This window comes from Balaenoptera musculus, chromosome 1 (assembly GCF_009873245.2).
Source record: "Balaenoptera musculus isolate JJ_BM4_2016_0621 chromosome 1, mBalMus1.pri.v3, whole genome shotgun sequence".
NCBI lineage: Eukaryota > Metazoa > Chordata > Mammalia > Artiodactyla > Balaenopteridae > Balaenoptera > Balaenoptera musculus.
The window spans coordinates 64453648-64478657 of NC_045785.1; the positions used below are offsets into that span (position 1 = coordinate 64453648).

General features: G+C 37.0%; 1 protein-coding gene across 4 annotated transcripts in view; it reads left to right on the plus strand.

The window, feature by feature from the left end:
* The window catches only part of LOC118900046 (serine/threonine-protein kinase TNNI3K), a 288316-nt gene that overhangs the window by 20508 nt on the left and 242798 nt on the right, over positions 1-25010 (plus strand). For 3 of the 4 annotated variants that reach the window (XM_036862208.1, XM_036862214.1, XM_036862231.1), the window contains exon 5: positions 17119-17229. The exons of the other annotated variant lie outside the window; for it this stretch is intronic. In XM_036862208.1, coding sequence (XP_036718103.1) covers positions 17119-17229 — 111 coding nt within the window. The remainder of the gene's footprint in view (positions 1-17118; positions 17230-25010) is intronic. 4 annotated transcript variants of the gene reach the window in all.

Consider the following 25010-nt stretch of genomic DNA (forward strand, 5'->3'; position numbering starts at 1 on the left):
TTTGTCCTCATATATTTTTTTTTCCATAGCATATGTGTTTGATTGCAAAGTTGAGAGATTTTTTTAAACTGTCCTAAATACAGGACCCAAAGCACTTTTTGCATACTTAACTTCCAGTTAAATTGCTACTTTTAAACACTGACTTGATCCATACTTTAAGGAACTAGGGAACATTTATACCCACAAATTAAAGCAATCTTTAAGATGGATTTTTTTTTTTATACTCACATTTCTTCTTAGTAACCAAATACTTCATAATCTTCTAAATGAACATGTTCTCAATGAAAAGATAGTGGGATGATAACTAAAAATGTTAATGTATCCTTCAGTTCTTATTTTGGACAGCACTGTTTCTTGAAGAGGATTCCCTGACCCCACCCCCCAGGTTTGGATTACATACCATGTACTCTCTTAGCACCTTATCACACTGTGAATAATGCTATATTTCATTTCCTGGTTACTTCTCTTCATCTTCTTCTAGATTAGGGGGTCACAATCTCACATGCTTTCAGGAATGAGGCAGTTAACATAAATAAATGAAGGTGTTAGATAATACAGCAAAGTTAAATGGGAACTAATAGACTCAATGTTTCTGAGATACAAAAAGCGGTGGACACTATGGCAAGTTAGAGAATTTATGCCCTATGTGAAGGGAGCAGTCAACATTCAGGTCCAGTTCATCGTTGCCATATAGGAATGTAAGCCCAGTATTGTCCCAAATTTCAGAGAATCAGAAATTATATCAAGTTTCCTGATACTTGTTTGTTGGCCATTAATTCACAAATTTTAGTTTTAAATACATGTACACATATACAGTACAAACCATGTACATCATTTCCCTTTGAGGCCTGTTTGTAACCTCTGATAGGAATTATGAGCGCTACCAAGGCAGGGACTGGATCTAAATTGCTTATTATCTTATTTGAGCACTTAGAACAATTCCTGGTATATATTCATCAATATATGTGTTGCATAAATAAAGTTATAATTCTGTGGTGACTGGGAAAAAGAAAAGTACTTCAAAGGAGGAAGAATTATGTTGACATTGAACAAAATAGTGTCCTATTTTGGTCATTAGAATTGGAAATTAGGAAATTGTCAGATATCTCTGTAAGGGATATTTTAGTGGATTTGTGGGAGTAGAAAGTATGAAAATGGATTGAAAATAAATGGCATTAGGAAAAAGGAGGCAATGAATATTGATTGCTCCTTCAAAAGGCAAGATTGGGCAGTGTCTTGATAAGTGGTAGGATCATGGAAAGATTTCTCCGATAGTGTTTTTGAGTCTTTTTAAGGTCTTGACTCTTTGGATAAACATAAAAATTCACAGTCTGTTAAAATTTTTTTAATTAAAAAATAAAATATAAGTGAAAGCAAATTAAAGCAATTATAATATTCAATTTGCTTTTTCAAACAGCATGTATTTGCATTCTCCCAAACTCCCAGAGATTCTGATTAGCTCCTCCCTGTTAAATCATATCTATATTATTGAAAGAGAAGACAAGCACACTCAAAGGCTAATTGGAAGCAGCCCACAGGAAGAAAGTGATTATGGGAAACTGGAAAAGGGTCAGCAGAGGTGATGAGAAAAAAATAGGGCAAAAGCAAATTTGGAGATATTACCCTAGTAAGAGTACATGTACTCAGTCTAAGAGTGTGTTCCTTCTCTTTTTTCTTTCTTTTTTTCAAAATTTCAAGCAAAGTCAAGTATTTCCACCACACTGAAGTTTTTAATCATTGATATCTTTTGTGAAGATAAATTCAGAATTATTTCAACAAGAGGCATGTAGGTGTGAGCAGTTATTTTTACACTGATTAATGGATCCTTTCATTGGCAATGTCTATGACACATGAAGCAACTTTAGTCCATTAAATTTTTATACCTGGAACTAAATATATTTCATACTGAAGCCCTGCATAGTTCTTTGTCCTAGAAGAAACCTTAATGTTCTTGAAGACTACAAAACTGCTTATGTTACTTTTTTCTTTACAAGCACAAACAGGCTATAACAATTGCTATGTTGGGTTAATTAGGTTTATGAAGAAAAAACTGCTTAGGTAGGAACATTATTAAAATATTTATTTATATGTTTCTATTTTCACACTCAGAAACTCAGTCTTCTTTCCAAAGCAAGTTTGGTTCTGCCTTGCAGCTTGATGGGACACTTCAGGGAGCATTAAAATATCAGAGTTGGATAAGATATTACAAAAAACAATTTAGTCCAATTCAGAAATACGTCCAATCCGAGAAATACTGGGAAACGTCCAGTATAGGTAAATCTATAGAAAAAGAAAGTAGATTAGTCGTTGCCTACAGCTGAGGAGGATCAAGACGCAGTAGCTAAAGGTACACCGTTCCTTTCGGGGTTGATGAAAATGTCCTAAAATTCATTATTGTGGTGATGGCTGCATAACTCTGTGAATATACTAAAAAACCATTGAATCGTACATTTTAAAGGGGGTAATTGTGTCTGTGTGTTATATCTCATTAAAGCTGTTACCAAAAAAAAAAAAAAATAAAGAAATTGACATATTGCATTTTTTTTTAAATGTAACCTCTTTTCTTTTTTTTTTAGAAATTCACGTTCTTTTATTTATTTATTTATTTATTTATGACTGTGTTGAGTCTTCGTTTCTGTGCGAGGGCTTTCTCTAGTTGCGGCAAGTGGGGAACACTCTTCATCGCGGTGCGCGGGCCCCTCACCATCGCGGCCTCTCTTGTTGCAGAGCACAGGCTCCAGACGCACAGGCTCAGTAATTGTGGCTCACGGACCCAGCCGCTCCGTGGCATGCGGGATCCTCCCAGACCAGGGCTCAAACCCGTGTCCCCCGCACCGGCAGGCAGACTCTCAACCACTGCGCCACCAGGGAAGCCCTGCATTTTTAATTTTTTAAAATTTTTTTAATATCTTTATTGGAGTATAATTGCTTTACAAAGGTGTGTTAGTTTCTGCTTTATAACAAAGTGAAACAGCTATACATATACATATATCCCCATATCTCCTCCCTCTTGCGTCTCCCTCCCACCCTCCCTATCCCACTCCTCTAGGATATCACAAAGCACTGAGCTGATCTCCCTATGCTATGTGGCTGCTTCCCACTAGCTATCTATTTTACATTTGGTAGTGTATATATGTCCATGTCAGTCTCTCACTTCATCCCAGCTTACCGTTTCCCCTTGTGTGTCCTCAAGTCCATTCTCTACATCTGCGGCTTTACTCCTGTCCTGCCCCTAGGTTCTTCAGAACCATTTTTTTTTTTAGATTCCATATATAGGTGTTAGCATATGGTATTTGTTTCTCTTTCTGATTTGCTTCACTCTGTATGGCAGACTCTAGGTCCATCCACCACACCACAAATAACTCAGTTTCATTTCTTTTTATGGCTGAGTAATATTCCATTGTATATATGTGCCACATCTTCTTTATCCATTCATCTGTCGATGGACACTTAGGTTGCTTCCATGTCCTAGCTATTGTAGATTGTGCTGCAAATAACATTGGGGTGCATGTGTCTTTTTGAATTATGGTTTTCTCAGCAATCCCCAGTAGTGGGATTGCTGGGTCATAGGGTAGTTCTATTTTTAGTTTTTAACGGAACCTCCATAATGTTCTCCATAGTGGCTGTATCAATTTACATTCCCACCAACAGTGCAAGAGGGTTCCCTTTTCTCCACACCCTCTCCAGCATTTATTGTTTCTAGATATTTTGATGATGGCCATTCTGACTGGTGTGAGGTGATACCTCATTGTAGTTTTGATTTGCATTTCTCTAATGATTAGTGATGTTGAGCATTCTTTCATGTGTTTGTTGGCAATCTCTATATCTTCTTTGGAGAAATGTCTATTTAGGTCTTCTGCCCATTTTTGGATTGGGTTGTTTGTTTTTTTGATATTGAGCTGCATGAGCTGCTTGTAAATTTTGGAGATTAATCCTTTGTCAGTTGCTTCATTTACAAATACTGTCTCCCATTCTGAGGGTTGTCTTTTCGTCTTGTTTATGGTTTCCTTTGCTGTGCAAAAGCTTTTAAGTTTCATTAGGTCCCATTTGTTTATTTTTGTTTGTTTTTATTTCCATTTCTCTAGGAGGTGGGTCAAAAGGATCTTGCTGTGATTTACGTCATGGAGTGTTCTGCCTATGATTTCCTTTAAGGGTTTTATAGTGTCTGGCCTTACATTTAGGTCTTTAATCCATTCTGAGTTTATTTTTGTGTATGGTGTTAGGGAGTGTTCTAATTTCATTCTTTTACATGTAGCTGTCCAGTTTTCCCAACACCACTTATTGAAGAGGCTGTCTTTTTTCCATTGTATATTCTTGCCTGGTTTATCAAAGATAAGGTGACCATATGTGCATGGGTTTATCTCTGGGCTTTCTATCCTATTCCATTGATCTATATTTCTGTTTCTGTGTCAGTACCATACTGTCTTGATTACTGTATCTTTGTAGTATAGTCTGAAGTTAGGGAGCCTGATTCCTCCAGCTCCATTTTTCTTTCTCAAGATTGCTTTGGCTATTCGGGGTCTTTTGTATTTCCATACAAATTGTGACATTTTTTGTTCTACTTCTGTGAAAAATGCCAGTGGTAGTTTGATAGGGATTGCAATGAATCTGTAGATTGCTTTGGTTAGTATAGTCATTTTCACAATGTTGATTCTTCCAATCCAAGAACATGGTATATCTCTCCATCTGTTTGTATCATCTTTAATTTCTTTCATCAGAGTCTTATAGTTTTCTGGAAACAGGTCTTGTGTCTCCCTAGGTAGGTTTATGCCTAGGTATTTTATTCTTCTTGTTGCAGTGGTAAATGAGAGTGTTTCCTTAATTTCTCTTTCAGATTTTTCATCATTAGTATATAGGAATGCAAGAGATTTCTGTGCATTAATTTTGTATCCTGCTACTTTACAAAATTCATTGATTTGCTCTAGTAGTTTTCTGGTAGCATCCTTAGGATTCTCTATGTATAGTATCATGTCATCTGCAAACAGTGACAGTTTTACTTCTTCTTTTCCGATTTGGATTCCGTTTATTTCTTTATCTTCTCTGATTGCTGTGGCTAAAACTTCCAAAACTATGTTGAATAATAGTGGTAAGAGTGGACAACCTTGTCTTGTTCCTGATCTTAGAGGAAATGGTTTCAGTTTTTCACAATTGAGAACGATGTTGGCTGTAGGTTTGTCATATATGACCTTTATTATGTTGAGGTAAGTTCCCTCTATGCCTACTTTCTAGAAGGTTTTTATCATAAATGGGTGTTGAATTTTGTCGAAAGCTTTTTCTGCATCTACTGATATTATCTTATGGTTTTTATCCTTCAATTTGTTAATATGGTGTATCACATTGATTGATTTGCATATATTGAAGAATCCTTGCATTCCTGGGATAAACCCCACTTGATTATTGTGTATGATCCTTTTAATGTGCTGTTGGATTCTGTTTGCTAGTATTTTGTTGGGGATTTTTGCATCTGTGTTCATCAGTGATACTGGCCTGTAGTATTCTATCTTTGTAGCATCTTTGTCTTGTTTTAGTATCAGGGTGATTGTGGCCTCATAGAATGAGTTTGGGAGTGTTCCTCCCTCTGCTGTATTTTGGAAGAGTGTGAGAAGGATAGGTGTTAGCTCTTCTCTAAATGTTTGATAGAATTCGCCTGTGAAGCCATCTGGTCCTGGGCTTTTGTTTGTTGGAAGATTTTTAATCACAGTCTCAATTTCAGTGCTTGTAATTGGTCTGTTTCTATTTTCTATTTCTTCCTGGTTCAGTCTTGGAACATTGTGCTTTTTAAAGAATTTGTCCATTTCTTCCAGGTTGTCCATTTTATTGGCATATAGTTGTTTGTAGTAATCTCTCATGATCTTTTGTATTTCTGCAGTGTCAGTGGTTACTTCTCCTTTTTCATTTCTAATTCTATTGATTTGAGCCTTCTCCCTTTTTTTCTTGATGAGTCTGGCTAATGGTTTATCAAGTTTGTTTATATTCTCAAAGAACCAGTGCTTAGTTTTATTGATTTTTGCTCTCGTTTTCTTCATTTCTTTTTCATTTATTTCTGATCTGATCTTTATGACTTCTTTCCTTCTGCTAACTTTGGGGTTGTTTTGTTTTTCTTTCTCTAATTTCTTTAGGTGTAAGATTAGGTTGTTTATTTGAAATGCATCTTGCTTCTTGAGGTAGGATTGTATTGCTATAAACTTCCCTCTTAGAACTGCTTTTCTGCATCCCATAGGTTTTGGGTCATCATGTTTTCACTGTCAGTTGTTTCTGTTTCTTTTTATTTCCTCTTTGATTTCTTCAGTGATCTCTTGGTTATTTAGTAGTGTATTGTTTAGCCTCCATGTGTTTGTATTTTTTACAGATTTTTTTCCTATAATTGATTTCTAGTCTCATAGCATTGTGGTTGGAAAAGATACTTGATATGATTTCAATTTTCTTAAATTTACCAAGGCTTGATTTGTGACCCAAGATATGATCTATCCTGGAGAATGTTCCATGAGCACTTGAGAAGAAAGTGTGTTCTGTTGTTTTTGGATGGAATCTGCTGTAAATATCAATGAAGTCCATCTTGTTTAATGTATGATTTAAAGCTTGTGTTTCCTTATTTATTTTCATTTTCGATGATCTGTCCATTGGTGAAAGTGGGGTGTTAAAGTCCCCTACTATGATTATGTTACTGTCTATTTCCCCTTTTATGGCTGTTAACATTTGCCTTATGTATTGAGGTGCTCCTATGTTGGGTGCATAAATATTTACAATTGTTATATCTTCTTCTTGGATTGATCCTTTGATCATTGCATAGTGTCCTTCTTTGTCTTTTGTAATAGTCTTTAACGTCTATTTTGTCTGATATGAGAACTGCTACTCCAGCTTTCTTTTGATTTCCATTTGCATGGAGTACCTTTTTCCATCCCATCACTTTCAGTCGTATGTGTCCCCGGTCTGAAGTGGGTCTCTTCTAAACAGCATATATATGGGTCTTGTTTTTGTATCCATTCAGCCAGTCTATGTCTTTTGGCTGGAGCATTTAATCCATTTACATTTATGGTAGTTATCGATATGTATGTTCATATTACCATTTTCTAAATTGTTTTGGGTTTGTTATTGTAGGTCTTTTCCTTCTCTTGTGTTTCTTGCATAGAGAAGTTCCTTTAGCATTTGTTGTAAAGCTGGTTTGGTGGTGCTGAATTCTCTTAACTTTTGCTTGTCTGTAAAGGTTTTGATTTCTCCTTCAAATCTGAATGAGATCCTTGCTGGGTAGAGTAATCTTGGTTGTAGGTTTTTCCCTTTCATCACTTTAAATATGTCCTGCCAGTCCCTTCTGGCTTGCAGAGTTTCTGCTGAAAGATCAGCTGTTAACCGTATGGAGATTCCCTTGTATGTTATTTGTTGTTTTTCCTTTGCTGCTTTTAATATTTTTTCTTTGTATTTACTTTTTGATAGCTTGATTAATATGTGTCTTGGCATGTTTCTTCTTGGGTTTATCCTGTATGGGACTCTCTGGGCTTCCTGGACTTGATTGACTATTTTTTCCAATATTAGGGAAGTTTTCAAGTATAATCTCTTCAAATATTTTCTCAGTCCCTTTCTTTTTCTCTTCTTCTTCTGGTACCCCTATAATTCGAATGTTGGTGCATTTATTGTTGTCCCAGAGGTCTCTGAGACTGTCCTCAATTCTTTTCCTTCTTTTTTCTTTATTCTGCTCTGCAGTAGTTTCCATTATTTTATCTTCCAGGTCACTTATCCGTTCTTCTGCCTCAGTTATTCTGCTACTGATTCCTTGTAGAAATTTTTTAATTTCATTTATTGTGTTGTTCATCATTGTTTGTTTGCTCTTTAGTTCTTCTAAGCCCTTGTTAAACGTTTCTTGTATTTTCTCCCTTCTATTTCCAGATTTTGGATCATCTTTACTGTCATTACTCTGAATTCTTTTTCAGGTAGATTGCCTATTTCCTCTTCATTTGTTTTGTCTGGTGGGTTTTTGCCATGCTTCTTCATCTGCTGTGTGTTTCTCTGTCTTCTCATTTTGCTTAACTTACTGTGTTTGTGGTCTCCTTTTCGCATGCTGCAGGTTTGTAGTTCCTGTTGTTTTTGGCGTCTGCCCCCAGTCACTAAGGTTGGTTCAGTGGGTTGTGTAGGCTTCCTGGTGGAGGGGACTGGTGCCTGTGTTCTGGTGGATGAGGCTGGATCTTGTCTTTCTGGTGGGCAGGACCGCATCCAGTGGTATGTTTTGGAGTGTCTGTGACCTTATTATGATTTTAAGCAGCCTCTCTGCTAATGGGTGTGGTGGTGTTCCTGTGTTGCTAGTTGTTTGGTATAGGGGTTCTAGCACTGTAGCTTGCTGGTCATTGAGTGGAGCTGGGTCTTAGCATTGAGATGGAGATCTCTGGGAGAACTTTCACCGTTTGATATTATGTGGACCTGGGTGGTCTCTGGTGGACAAATGTACTGAACTTGGCTCTTCCACCTCAGAGGCATAGGTCTGACAGCCGGCCGGAGCACCAAAACCCTGTCAGCCACACGGCTCAGAAGAAAAGGGAGAAAAAAAGAAAAGAAGAAAGAAAAAAATAATATAAAATAAAGTTATTAAAGTAAAAAATTAAGATATTATTAAAAGTAAAAAAAATTGAAAAGTAATAAAAAAAAAAGAAAGAAAGAAGAGAGCAACAAAACCAAAAAACAATTCCACCAATGATAACAAGCACTAAAAAACTATACTTAAAAAAAAACAAACAAAAAAACACAGACAGACAGAACCCTAGGACAAATGGTAAAAGCAAAGCTATACAGACAAAGTCACACAAAGTCCATTGCCTCAATTTTAGGATGATTCGTTGTCTGTTCAGGTATTCCACAGGTACAGGGTACATCAAGTTGATTGTGGAAATTTAATCCGCTGCTCCTGAGGCTGCTGGGAGAAATTTCCCTTTCTCTTCTTTGTTCACACAGTTCCTGGGGTTCAGCCTTGGATTTGAACCCACCTCTGTGTGTAGGTGGCCTGAGGGCATCTGTTCCCACTCAGACAGGATGGGGTTAAAGGAGCAGCTGATTAGGGGGCTCTGGGTCACTCAGGCCGGGGGGAGGGTGGGGTACAGAGTGCAGGGTGAGCCTGTGGTGGCAGAGGCTGGTGTGACGTTGCACCAGCTTGAGGTGCACCATGCATTCTCCCTGGGAAGTTGTCCCTGGATCAAGGGACCCTGGCAGTGGCGGGCTGCATAGGATCCCAGGAGGGGAGGTGTGGATAGTGACCTGTGCTTGCACACAGGCATCTTGGTGGCTGCAGCAGCAGCCTAAGCATCTCATGCCCGTCTCTGGGGTCTGCACTGATAGCCGATGCTTCTGCCCATCTCTAGAGCTCCTTTAAGCGGTGCTCTTAATCCCCTCTCCTCGCACACCCTGAAACAAAGAGGCAAGAAAAAGTCTATTGCTTATTCGGCAGTTCCAGACTTTTTCCCAGCCACACTACCAGCTAGCTGTGACGCACTAGCCCCTTCAGGCTGTGTTCATGCAGCCAACCCCAGTCCTCTCCCTGGAATCTGACCTCCGAAGCCCGAGCCTCAGCTCCCAGCCCCCGCCTGCCCCAGCGGGTGAGCAGACAAGCCTCTCGGGCTGGTGAGTGCTACTTGGCACAGATCCTCTATGCAGGAATCTGACCTCTTTGCCCTCCGCACCCCTGTTGCTGCACTCTCCTCCATGGCTCCGAAGCTTCCCCCCTGCCACCCCCGTCTCCGCCCGTGAAGGGCCTTCCTATTGTGTGGAAGCTTTTCCTCCTTCACAGCTCCCTCCCACTGGTTCAGGTCCCATCCCTATCCCTTTGTCTCTGTTTTTTCTTTTTTCTTTTGCCCTACCCAGGTACATGGGGAGTTTCTTGCCTTTTGGGAGGTCTGAGGTCTTCTGCCAGTGTTCAGTCGGTGTTCTGTAGGAGTTGTTCCACATGTAGATGTATTTCTGATGTACTTGTGGGGAGGAAGGTGATCTCCACGTCTTACTCCTCCATCATCTTGAAGGTCTCCCATATTGCATGACTAAACATCTTAGAGACAGAGTGGACTGAGACATAAGGTGAATAGTCTCATGGAATTAGGTCAGTCTTGGGGACAATACATTTAATAGAAATGTATAAACTTATACTTGTAAGGATATGGGGTTTACTAACATTTCCACATACGTTATTCCATTTTGTCCTCATTGCAGTTATGGAAGATGGATTAGATCCAGCAGGTATTAGACCCCATTTCTGTGAAGAGCACATGGTCAGGGCTTGCACCTGAAAGGCAAACATTTTGGAGTAGAAGGGTGGTTGGGGGTGGAAGGTAACATATCATTGAGAAAAGCATAGGATTCAGTCAGAAGACCTAAGTTTAAATTCCAGGTCAGTTTTTATTTAAATGCACATTAAAAGAAAACATTTTATGATATGGTATGCCAGTTTAGTTCTTGAATAGCAAACTCTGAAAGGGATTTAGGAGTGCAAGAGATTTATGTGGAAGTGACACCTGTGAAAGGAAAAGGAAGGAAGAAAGAAAGATTGGTCAGCAGGAGCTGTCAGACCACAATGCAGACTTGCTAAAATCTCTGCCAGCCCAATGGGAGCTCCAGAGCACACATTGCCTTTTAGAGGGGTGTCACATTGAGTGGAAATGGCTAGGTCTTTTTACCACCATCTTTCTCAGTCACTGACTGGGGGCCACACTGAAAAAATTGTAATCTCAGCTCTAATGCTGCAGTGAATCCTGAATGAGCTAGCTGAGGGAAGCTGCCAGCTAACCATCCTCCTGGCACACTTTCTTGAAGGGAGATCTGAGTGGCACATCTCTACATCTTCCAGACATGGGGAAATTCCATGATTTTATAGTAAATGAAAAAGGGAGATTACCTACCTCTATGTGTAGTATGAGCTCAATTGTGTACCTAATAATTGATGATAAAAATTATGTTTCAAACATTGTGATAAATGCATTACATTATTTGATTTAATCCTCACCACTCTATGAGATTTATACTATTATGAACTTCATTTTACAGAAAATAAAAGAACCCACAGCTCAAGAGGTTAAGAAATGAGTTCCAAATGTAGGAAGTGGCCATCAGTATGCAAATACAGGTTTGCTTTGCTGTGCTAATCTGTGCTCTATGTAGTTTTATGAAGGTACATACCTAGGAAAAAGAATGAAAGAAAATAAACACACACATAAATGATAATAGTGATTAATGGTAGGACTACAGGTTATTAAATTGTTATTTATTCCTTTATTTTCTATATTTTCTTCTACGAGATATTTTGGTTTTCGTTGAGGCAAAACCAACTACCCCAAACTTAGTCCTATAATACAACAATCATTTTATTATTCTCATGGATTCTCATTTCAGAAATTCAGAAAAGACATAGTGGGGATGGCTTGATTCTGCTCTACTGTATTTAGGACCTTAGCTGAGAAGACATGAATGACTGGGAGATACTCCATCAGCTGGGGAATTAGAATCTTCTGGAGGCTTCACATGTCTGGTGCCTGGGCTGGGATGACTATAAGGCTGGTCTTAGGTGGGTCATTTGATTGGAGAATCTTTATGTGCTATGTACATTCTCCATATGGCCTAAGCTTCCTTACAGCATGGCTTCCTCAAGTTAGTCAAACTTCTTACATGGTAGCTCAGAGCTTCAAGAGCAAGTTTTCCAGAAAACAAGGAGGAAGCTATGTGACTTTCTATGGCCTAGCCTTGGAAGAAACATAGCTCACTTCTGCCATAGTCTTTTTTTTTTTTAAATAGATTTTATTTATTTATTTATTTATTTATTTATTTATTTATTGGCTGTGTTGGGTCTTCGTTGCTACACGCAGGCTTTCTCTAGCTGCGGCGAGTGGGGCTTCTCTTCGCTGCGGTGCACGGGCTACTCATTGTGGTGGCTTCTCTTGTTGCGGAGCATGGGCTCTAGTCGCATGGGCTCAGTAGCTGTGACTCATGGGCTCTAGAGCGCAGTCTCAGTAGTTGTGACACATGGGCTTAGTTGCTCCACGGCATGTGGGATCTTCCCAGACCAGGGTTCGAACCCGTGCCCCCTGCATTGGCAGGTGGATTCTTAATCACTGCGCCACCAGGGAAGCCCTGCCATGTTCTTTTGGTCACAATCCACCCAGATGCAAGGAGAAGGAACATAGATTTCACATCTAAATCATAAGACTGTAAATGAATGCTTGCCATATTTTAAAACTTCCAGAGGACTTATTTCCATAAACAGAAGAAAGTAAAATTTAGACATTAAATAGTCCCAGTTTAATTTTCATTCTGGAATAGAATTAGCAAAAACCTTTGTGTGTGTGTGTGTGTGTGTGTGTGTGTTTTTAATTTATGTGATTTGGTAGTAGAGAATCTGAGCTCTCTGACACTAATAGCTACTTTTCCTGGATTTATAGTAACAATTACAGAGTTAACAATTACAGAGTTAACAAGAAGCAAGAGAGTAGATTCTGTATTAGAGTTTTATGCGTAGGACAAAGTTGGAGTTGCTACCATTACAAAAAATTTTCATCCATTTACATAAATCTTCAGAGGTCTATTGTACCCCCAATTCTATTTTTCAAGGAGATAGTTGGACTGATTTTTTTGTCCAAGCTTCACCTTTCCACATAAGGATTTTCCTTTGTTTAAAAATAATAAGTATCATACATGTGAATACATTACAGAGGCTTATTTATCCCCACAATTTAGAATGCTTCTGTGTGGCCCACTGAATAATAATAATGTAAATTTGGCTAGAGAAGGAAAAACCTAAGGGGAAACCTGTCAGTTCCCCAGAATAGTATTCCTAATGCAAATCTTAAGAGTCTTTCTTTTAAAAAACTTGCCCTCAGATACTTCTTGTATATTGCAGAGTATAAGCAATAAGTAAGGTCAGCTTTATAATATTTAAAATTTGCCTGATGTTTTTATTTTCTATGAATTTCCTTTCCAGGAGATGTGCACCAGATTGCTGAATTTTAAAATTATTCCATCAGGAAACAATATTTCTGTAGAGTAGGGGAGAAATATTTGGGACTTGTCAGTTAAATACAACAAAATACAATAAAATTGTATCCTCTCAACTGTTTCCTTGAGCTTGGCACCAAGGAAAGACCAGTGAAAGCACTATGGAAAGTCAAAAATGAAGTATGGACTTTGGAATCATACAGACCTGAGTTTGTATCTAGCTCCAAACTTTGGAATCATACAGACCTGAGTTTGTATCTAGCTCCAACACTTACAAACTACTTAAGGTTCTGCAAGTACTTTAAATTCTTGAACCTGACTTTCATCAACTATAAAATAGGGTTTATAATATTTTTCTCATAGGTAAATTGTGAAGTTGGAAAGAGATGATTTTACTTGGTACTTAACCCATAGTAAATGATTTATAAGTAGCAGTGATTGTTTTGTTACATTTTAGCATAGCTTGGTAAAATTAGAGTTCTATTTTTATAGTACTTAATAAAAAGATATATTTAGATCAATCAGAGGTCAGCTTGAGAAATCCAACCAAGATACGAAAGGGTAATTCATTACTTTTAACTTTTGACCACACTATTTGCCTATTCTGAAGGAATCATAACATGCTTTCTCTTAAAATCCACAGATTCCAGCTAAATAAAATACAAAGACAGTTGAGGAAAAGATGAATGTGTGTTTACAAGAATCTGCCTGATAGATAAATATTTCATATGCTCCGTGATTTTCATATAATTTATTTTAATTTAGCCTAGTATGGTACTTGTCATAAGGTAGATGTTCGTTAATAAATATTTATTGAATTAAAGAATATCCATCTTTTTAATGATTTGTATGAGTTCTTCATATATTAAATATACAAACCACTTGTCAGTTTTATATGTTGTGTATATTTCTCCAATTTGTCATTTATCTTATAATATTGTGTTTTTCTAATACTTTTATTTGCTCATATTTCCCTCTATTAAAAAAATGATTTTATGCTTAAAAATACCATCTTCACTTCCCTGCATTTAAATGTCTGTTCATCTGCAAGGAAAAATGTTTTAAGGTGATGTCTTTCCCATTTATTTAGAGACTATTCATGTCTTTAGCCCTCACCATTCAAAATTAAAGGTTATTGGTGAGGTGGGAGTGAATTTCTGTGAATTTTTTTTTTTGGAGGAGGCAGAACTAGTAGACGTTTCCTAATTTCCAGTACTGGTTCAGAGCTTTTTTATGTTTTCTTCTTTTGATTATTTCCATGAGTAACTAGTGAAGCAGAAGTGAAGTGTAGGGAGGAAGTAAAACGAAAGGAGAAAGAGGAGCTAGGTGATGGAGTCAAATCGATATCTTTTTTGGAAGCTATGCTGAGTCCGAGACTTCCATGTCTAATGGTAATGAATTTACTTAGTATCGTTTTGCCAGGTACCATTTCAGTGCTTTAGTGTATATGCGTCATCACATCAATTGTGGGTATACAGTTTATATGTGTATCAAATCAGGTGGACACGGTTATTGTCCCCTTGTTTTACAACTGAGGAAATTAGTGTAAATGTGTGATGTAACTTGCCTTAGATTACATAGTCGTTAGCAGAGCTGGGATTCTAACTAGGGAGGCTAATTCTAGTCCCCACAATCTTAACCCTGCATTGTTAGTATACCAAATTTAACATGTGAAGAACAAAACATTTTATTTCTGCCTCAGAAACTACCTTTTCCTGTTCTTCCCTATCTCTGTGTCATGTCATTCTACTGCTATTTATTGCTCTTGGAAAAAATTTGAATACCCAATACAGTGGCCTGCAAAGTCCTACAAGATCAGATGTCTTTTGACCTTATCTTGCACAATACTTTTTCCTTCTTTTATTTTTTAACCTTATACTCAACACTGGCCTTAAACACACTAAGCTTACTTCCATCTTAGGACTGTTGCACTAGCTACTCCCTGTCATTTAATGGCCATCCTCGAAATTGTGACTTAGATTTCCCCTTTTGGGAATTTACCATTTATCTCAAAGTTTACCTCCTCAGTGAAGCTTTCCCTGACTACTTAATTTAAAGTAGCCATTTAATAATTTGCCTCTTTCCTCTTACAGCCATTGGTACTTTATGACACTGTATATAATATTTTTTTATTTGTTTATTTTCTCTGTCTCCTCTCACATATATACACAGTAAAAATATAAGCTCCATGAAAGCAGGGATTTAACTATCTCACTCACCTCAGTGTTCCCACTGCTCAAACAGTGTTTCCACATATGATGTGAGCATATTTATATATTAAAGAAGTATTTGTTGAGTGTATGGAAGGTTTATTGAAAAGGAGAATGATGTGGTCAAAACTGTGTGTAAGAAAATTTATCTTCTAATAGTGTAGATGATGGACTGCAATGAAAAAAGGCTTAGTCAAGGAGACCAGTCAGGAGGCTATGGAGGGTGATGTTGGAAATAAGGAGAAGAAATGTGAGAGGTCCTAGTGAGTCAAAACCAGCAGAATTCTGAAACTGATTGAGTTGAAGGGACTCAAGGTCATTTGGAATAAGAAAGTGCCATTAATGTGAATAAGGAATGCTAGGAGATGATAGGTCACACTTGGGAAATTATGAATGGTATTCACAAGAGCACTTTTGAATTTTTAATTTGAGATGCCATTGGTAGGCAGGATATATGGAATTTAGACTTAACAGAGAAGTCAGGACCAAAAATGAAGTTATCAGATTGTATAAGAATTACCAAAGGTGGCAATTAGAATGAGAAAATAGCTTAGGGCTAAGCTCCTAAATCAGTCAATTTTTGGAGACAGAAAAGATATAGATAAAATTAGCTTACCTCAGTGGAAAAATTGCTGTTTTTTTTTTTTTTTTTTAGAATGGAGAAAACGTAAGTCTGTAAACTGGGCAGAAGGAGGCAATGGAATAGTAAAGGAAGATGAAATCTTTAACTTTCTTGCTAGAGCAGGTATAGAGTGGAAGATTTGGAAACTATAACATTAATTTTGTTATTTGAAGTTCTTTGCCAAAGTTTTTTCAATTTTTATAACTTCTCAACCTTCACTTACGTGTGACAGCATTAAGAAATCAAACTTTTTTTTTTTTAATGGAAGAGTTTTCTTAACTGACAGTATTTGAAATTTTATGTATATGCATAAATGCAATGCCTATCCCATGAAGACTTGACTTTCTTGCCACTGGGTGTGTTTGAGATATTGATGGGCCAAGTATTATAGAAGTTGTGGTTTGAATTCTCACTTTGAGGGAGAGAGTTAAACATGAAGAGCTTTCTTTGCATTCCCTTCCAGATCTGGAGTTCTGTGAATATGTGACCCTCCACATTACTCTTCTGAGTGTTCTGACTTATAAAATGAGGTTTATAGTAGTAATTTTTCATAGGATTACTTAGAGAGATATTTAATTCGTTTTTTATCAGCAACTAGTTTTGAAGTCTCCATGTGCCAGGTTTAAATAAGTTAATGCGTATGAAAGGTTAATTACATAATAAAAATTCAATGAATGTTAATTTCTATTAATATTATTAAAAAGCACCATGTCTCTCCAAAGACAGAAATACAATGCAAATAATAGTGTGAAGAAAGTAAGGATTATTTTGGTCATTGCATAAAGTATTCTAACTTAAATGCTCAAGCAATGTTTCAAACATTTTCACTGAGTGAAAACATTTTAATGAGTCAAGTTAAAAGACACTACTGATTAATTACATATAGAGCCCATGACACTATGTCGTTAATTATGTATAGGACCCACGACCCATATGTGTTAGAGAAGAATCAAGTACTAAACTACCATGAAGTGGCCCACTGCAGCCAGTTCAATAGTGCAGTTGCTGGAGAAAGCACATTTATTGGAGTGACCTACATGTACGATTGAGTTGAGTTTGCAAGAGCCTCACCATAGGTAAATGTCCTTTCTGTCTTTCATGGTCAAGTGGTAGAAGACTGATTATAATTGAACAGCCTGTCATCTGCTCCTACATTTCAACCATCTGAGAGCTGCTCTTTGCTTTCTCATGTGCTCTTGTGCCAGAAATCACACTTAAGTTTTCTTTGAGCGCCTAAATTGGCTGACAGTGAGGGAATCAATATATCCTGTTGCACAGTGTTCAAAGCTGCTATTGAGAGAAAAGTAACACTAAAGATGTGTTTCCTTGCAGGATAGTGCAGAATTGATCACTTCTCTGCTTCACAGTGGAGCTGACATACAGCAGGTTGGGTATGGCGGCCTCACTGCCCTGCATATTGCTACAATTGCTGGTCACCTGGAGGTAAGTCATATCTTGGCCACCTGTGAAAACAAACCTACCTCTTTGGATTCTTGTTTTCAAATGGTGGCTTTTGAGATTCTAGGATTTGGTTTAATTTTAACTAATGAACACACACACATTTCTTTTGGGGTTCAAATTAAGCTATGTAAATGTTCTTTTGATAGTAAATTCGGTCTATTTTGTAACAGTGTAATCAAACATCAATTAATATAAAGATGGCTGGATATACAGAGGCTATATAGCAGTGATTAAAAGCATAGGTATTGGAGTCAGGCAACTGTTTCCACCACTTGCTATATTTACCTCAAGCAAGTTACTGTACCTTCAGACACCTCTGTTTTCCTCATTTATAAAATAGAAATAGTGATAAGCCTATTGTAATGATTAAATTAGATAATCAGTTTAAAGCACTTTGCAGATTGCTTCATTCATGGTAAGGAATCAATGAAAAATTATTCATTAATTCATTCACGTGTGCATTATTTGATTTATTAAGCATCTGTTGTGTGCCAGATACCGTTCTAGTTACTGAGGTGACAGTAGCAAGTAAAACAGGCAATTTTTTGAAATTTAGTTGTAGACAACAAGACAAACAATAAGGAAAAAAATATTATATAATTTAGTAGTGAGTACAAGAAAAATAATAAAATGAGGTAAAATGAAAGCAGAGTGAAGAAGTGGGCACCATTTAAAATAAGCTATTGGGGCTTCCCTGGTGGCGCAGTGGTTGAGAATCTGCCTGCTAATGCAGGGGACACGGGTTCGAGCCCTGGTCTGGGAAGATCCCACATGCTGCAGAGCAACTGGGCCCGTGAGCCACAACTACTGAGCCTGCGCGTCTGGAGCCTGTGCTCCGCGACAAGAGAGGCCGCGATAGTGAGAGGCCCGCGCACCGCGATGAAGAGTGGCTCCCGCTTGCCACAACTAGAGAAAGCCCTCGCACAGAAACGAAGACCCAACACAGCCAAAAATAAATAAATAAATAAATAAATAAAATAAGCTATATAGTGACACTATCATTAATATATATAGTAGTATCTGCAAAGGCCCTGGAGCAGAAAATAGCTAAGTGTATTGGAGGGGCACAAGTGAGCCAAAGTCACTAGTGTATACGGGCTGGAGTCAGAGTGATGGAGACAAGGTCAGGTGATGGTTACAAACAAGATTGCAGTGTTTTAAAGGCCAGAGGAGGGACTCTGGCTCTTATCTTAAACTTAATTGTTGAAATATTAATTTCATATATGCAGAGCACTTTAATTTGCATTGTTTATTTAATTTACTGAGTAAATCCTCATGAAATAGTTTTTATTGTCACTGCCGTTTAATAGATATAAAACCAAGGCTCTTGTACAGTTATTGTTTTTACAGATTACAAAGCCATTGAGAAAAAAAGCCATGTCTGGAATCTTGGTCATTTTACTCAAACTTCCATGATTTTCACACTCTATTAATTGTGGTAATCACATGTAAGCTCAACAGTGTAATAAATGAGCAGTCTTATGTCTTCATTATTAAGTAGTTGTCTATTTCTCCCTTTTAGTCATGTTGCAAGTTAAAGTGTACTTTCCTCACTTACACACACATGCACAATTGTGAACAAATAGAGCTGCATATAAAATCATACATAAAACCTGTAAAATAGGTGTGAGACATCTCTCTTAACAGTGTCAATTCGAAGGGCTCTTCATTCAATAAATATTAACATATCTCAATGGGAGCGAAATAGTTTCCTTCATGTTGATATTTCCACTCCTTACTATATTTCCCTGAAAATAAATTATCTTATTTCTCAGAAAATAAATCTTTTTAATGATATTTATTATAAATGTAAATGAATTTGTATTACTTATTAGGAGGGGGAAATCCCATTAGAATCACTTAAAAGTAAATGGTTTCCAAAAAAGAAACCGAGGTTAGTGATAAAGTAAATGGAAGGTAATTATATGAAATCTGGGTAGAAGAATTAATGAGGTAGACATTAAGTCCCAGTGAAACACATTCAACCTCTCAATGCCAGGAAAATGACAGAAATTTTTTTTTTGACATCTTTATTGGAGTATAATTGCTTTACAATGGTGTGTTAGTTTCTGCTGTATAACAAAGTGAGTCAGCTATATGTATACATATATCCCCATATCCCCTCCCTCTTGCGTCTCCCTCCCACCCTCCCTATCCCACCCCTCTAGGTGGACACAAAGCACTGAGCTGATCTCCCTGTGCTATGTGGCTGCTTCCCACTAGTTATCTGTTTTACATTTGGTAGTGTATATATGTCCATGCCACTCTCTCACTTCGTCCCAGCTTACCCTTCTCCCTCCCCATGTCCTCAAGTCCATTCTCTATGTCTGTGTCTTTATTCCTGTCCTGCCCCTAGGTTCTTCAGAACCTTTTTTTTTTTTAGATTCCATATATATGTGTTAGCATATGGTATTTGTTCTTCTCTTTCTGACTGACTTCACTTTGTATGACAGTCTCTAGGTCCATCCACCTCACTACAAATAACTCAATTTTGTTTCTTTATGGCTGAATAATATTCTATTGTATATATGTGCCACATCTTTACAGAATATGTTTTGCAAAACAAAATCCTTTTTGTCTAGTACTGAGCTAATCACATTTTTGAGTGATAGAATTATAACAGGGTCAAAAACAAAGTGGTTAAGAGCTTGGTCTCTTCATCTCCTGTTCAAATAACTGTTTTCTTGCTTTATCATAGTATGGAAGGAGATATTATATTGATTCTACCAGCCTTAGGGCAAATTTTACCAAAATAATTCCAAATAGATCTCTACTCTTGTCTCACAGTTCTCCATGGGTTCTCCAACTTCCTTCATTAGCTCTGGTATAACATTTAATGACTTTTATAGTCAATTATGGATGCTGCATAAAGCAGGTATATATACGTTAGTCTTTATTCTCTTCTTATCTAATGGTCTAATTAAGTTACAGATCATATAGGAAAATGGTATCCAAAAAACCTGAAAGCATCCTTATTCAAACTAACAGAATTTTAAAAGTTGAATTATTTCCTTCACAGCTGTTAATTGCAATACCCACTTTTAATGCATTTCCCCACACACACACTCATTCATCCATTTAACAAGTATTTTTGAGCCTCTACTTTTTCTATAACATTGTGCTAGAATATGGGAATGATACAAGAAAATAAGGCATAGTTTTTCCCCCTAAAGACTTTATAGTATAGCTGGACACACAAAATAAATACACAAGAAAGTTTATATAAGCAATTCAAAAGTAAAATATCAATATAGTCATAACTATAGAAGAGGAAAGAGCCAAAGATCAGAGCGGGTTTGATATTAGGAATAATTAGAAATATGATCATTACATAGCAAGGAATGGCAAAGAACACAAATTTAGAAGTGTTAGGATTTCACTGGGAATTGAGATCAAGGTGACTAGAAGATTTAGGGAAGGATTTATGAGAGGTAGTGTGAAATTGGGCTGAACTTTGAAAAGTGGTAAGAACTGGACAGAGAAAAGAAGAGGAATCATGTCTAAAACTGAGAAGGACAAATGAGTCGAGTACATTTAAGGGAGAGTGAATAGAATGATGGCATGAAACAGATTGTGAAGGGTCCTTGTAGGATGTTAGGAATGGACGAGACTAAAGAAACTGAAAATGGAAGTCCAAGGAGTTTGACTCAATTCAGTAAGTAACTATTATAGTTTATGATGTACAATACACAAGGCTATATGGTGTGGGAGATAAACAGATGAATAGAACACAGAAGTTCCCACTCTTAAGGACACTTACAGCCAATAGGGTTTTTTTCCACTAGGAAATGAGGAGCCATTGAGACTTTTTGAGCAAGAGAATGATTGGAGACATGATAAATAATGTGTTGAAGAGGATTTCTTTGACCTCAGTATTTATTGTGGATTCCAGAGGGATGATATGATGATTAAATAGACAAAGATAAAGGACTAGGTAAAGGATTCAGTTCTGAGGAAAAACCAGTTACCTCCAGACATGTTGATTTGCTGATCACATACAAATTTTCAAGTGGAAATGCTTGTTAATCATTTAAAAATATACAACTAGTATTCAGTGGAGAAGTTGGGACTTAATGTAAGTTTTTGGAAATTATATGTGATATTTGCAGCCATAACAGTAGCTGAAATTTGGCCAAGGGCTAAGCCTAAGAGAACATCCACAGAGACTTTAGGAATTACTGAATAGCCATTGAGGAGACAAAGAAGGATTGGTCAGAGTGGTATGAGGGAAACAAGGATAATGTAGTCTCACAATAGTTAAGGGTATAGAGAGTTTCAATAGATAAAGATCCTGGGTATCAAATGGTGTAGAAAGGTTGAGTGCAATAGGGTAAAATATACATAATAGTATTTATTTGCTATACCAAAAATTTAGGTGCTTATTCCACTCCTAGTTTTTACTCTTGGTTAGCAGGAATGGTGGCAATATATCAGTGGGAGTTTCCTTTCATTAGTAGTCACTTTCCTTTATTGCCCACCTTTTTCTGTGAAACAATAACTGATGCTAAGTCTGACAGGCCTCTTTGTCTACACATATCAAATTCAGACCCTCCATTAGTGTCTCAAGTGTGTTTGTCCTCCCATAATTGTAAATTCTATTAAACAATTTTACAATAAAATTTACATTGACTAGGCAGCTGTCTTCTTCAATAATAGAGGAGAACACGTGCTGCAAATTCCTAGACATGCTGACTGCAATTTGAGACTCAGATTGAGATTTACTGTGCTCTGAAAAGCAGGCAAATATTGGTTATCCTGAGTCTCACTACTTCTCCCTGACTAATTTATCCATCTGTCAATACATATGCATGTGCTGCTTTATACAAGGCCGGAGATTCTGTCGGCAATCAATAAACATGCATTAAACCCTCTTCTCCCCTTTGAGTCCAGAGGGCACATGAGTCATATACTCTCTCAAGCATGGAAAATGAGAACAGTTAACTAACATGTGATAGTGTTTTATCATTCACATACATTTGTCATTTGGTTCGCCTGTGAGATAGTTACCGTTAGACTCAGTTTACCAGTGAGGAAACTGAGGATTGCAGAAGTTAAATGACTTCCACAGGACCATGCAGATAATAAATAAATGAGATGGATAGGACTCAAACCTGGTTATCTGACTTCACATCTGTAGTTTTGTAAATAAAGAAAACAGTTACTCCCTTATGACTCTTGTATGTATTGCTGAAACAGGGCTTGCAGCCATAAGACACTAAACAAGTATTGAGAAAACAAAACAGAAACTGAATATGTTACTATCTAAGGCCCAGATATTGCTACATGTACAATTAAAGCAATATTAATTGATTCAAGTATAACTGTATATGGCACTTAGTAAATGGGCACAAGAACCCATGGAGATATAATGCATGTATGTGAGCATTCAATACACACACATACCCTCACAGGTACACATATACATACACCCCAAGTGTATACACCCCACTTCATACTTTGTCGAATATCTCTTTTAAAAGCTGTTACACTTTGGTGTTTCATGCAGTCGTTTCTGCAGTTATCAGGAGACAAATCAATTATGTGTAGCTTTAGGCAACTGAATAGCAAAGAGAAAAGCATGTCTGGGATGATGCAATATATAATGTATAGGGATTATGGAGTGTTTTCTTTTTCACAGAAAGGCATAGTTTCATATATACTTTGTGCAGGTGATAGTATTATTTTCATAGTTGAATTTATTCTATCCTACCTCATCCCATTTTTGGATTGTAAGCACTTACTCAAGCACTGCTTCACAAGTGCTTCCCAGTTCTTTCGGAATTTACATCTGATTTCAAGGAAATGTTGTTGATGTTGTTCCAGTTCATTCTTAACTAAATCATCTGAATGTTTCAGGAGAGAGTTTTGTATACCAAAAAGCTTCTGACCCTGTTATTTCTTTTAAAGTGGCTTGAGTTTTCTTTCCAAAGGCACTAACAAGTGAATTCTTGGAATTATAAAATGTGGTTTCTCTCTCTGTCTCTCTCTCTCTCTTTTTTAAAGAGACAATGTACTCATGAGTTTTATAGCTTAAAAGTATCAGATATGCCTCCAGTTTATGACTAGGCAATAATCCCTTATGAACTTAATCTGGAATCAGAAAACTGACTTCATCCTCATTCAAGATTTTATCCTCATTTTCCAGACGAAAAAACTGAGGCAGAGAGGAGTTACGTAACTTGTCCAAGGTGACAGAAGTAATAATTGGTAGAGTGGGTGTTTACATGCTGTGTGTTGTCAGAGCCAGCTCTCACAATGCTACACTGCCCTTCTTTTAATCCAAACAGCAACTTCTCAGCCCACCTGACCAGAATTTAAGCTTTGGAAGTGGTAGATAGAAACTTAGAATTTAAATGTCAGGGAAATGTGCTCTATTCTCAGCTCTGAATTGTCTCAAAGACTAAGCACATCAAGGTATTCTGGTGCCTCTTTATATGAAACCCATTCTTCTAAGCTCTATTCCTTATCTCTGATATTTCTGCATTACATTTTTAAACAGCTTTGTTGAGATAAAATTTATATGCCATGTAGGTCACCCATTTAAATGTACAATTCAGTGGTTTTTTTAGCAAATTCACAGAATTGTATAATCATCACTATAATTTTAGAACATTTTTGTCACCCTAAAAGGAAACGTAATATCCAATAGCCATCAGTCCCATCTACCCTTCACTGCTCAGACCTAGACAACCACTAACATACTGTCCATCTCTATAGTTTTGGCTATTCTAAACATTTCATATAAATGGAATCATAAAATATGTGATCTTTTGTGATTGACTTCTTTTATTTAGCATAACATTTTCAAGGTTTATTTATTTCAACAGGGTTGGTTTATATCAGAATCATGTTATAATTATAAATGCCTTTATTTATCAAAACAGCAAAATGTATACAGTTCAACCAGTAGTGTAACTGCAGTTCTTTTCAACTACTCCTCTATTTTCATTATAAATTGATGCTGGAAGAAAAATTTCAACTAAACCTTCAGGTTCTCAACCTGCATTATGTAGTCACAAGCATGTGTTCAAGTTGTCAGGCTAGGAACACCTCCATTAGAGAAAGTGGCCAAGTAGGGCCTCTTCCTGAATGGGCGTACCACCTCTTACATGCTAGATAAGGACCCTGCTCAAGATGATCAATTCCCCTGCCTACCATAGACTCACTCTTTAGATTTTGAAGCAGTTATAAATTTTAGGGCACCTCTGTAGAAATGCAAAATTTCCTAATCCTTGAGGTTAGCTCTTATAGTTAAAATCTTAGTAATCAGTTCATACCCTAAAACCTTGCTAATTGAAATATGATCCACTGACCAGCAATGTAGGATCATCAGGGAACTAGTTAAAAAATAGAATCTCAGACCTACCTAAAGTCAGCACTTTAACAAGATTCCCGGGTAATTGATATACATATTCAAATTTAAGAAACACTACCCTAAAAAGTATTAGGAGAAATTAGATTTAAAGGAGATATCTGAGAGAAAGGTAGCTTGAAAATATGAATGAATAATTAGAAAGAGGTACCACCTTTGTTTGTTTTACAATTTTGCTTTTGGCTGACCCCAATTCAAATTATTTTAATAACTTTTGAAGCATCATTCAGGGCTTATTCTAGAGCTCAGGATAATGACCACTCACTATGTATAACATATACCTAGTACTATGACACATAGTAGGCACTCCGTGCATGTTAACCTCTCTTTTCCTTTCTGAGATGTAAAATCTTATAGGAACAGTATCTAATATAAATGAAAGTTTAAAATG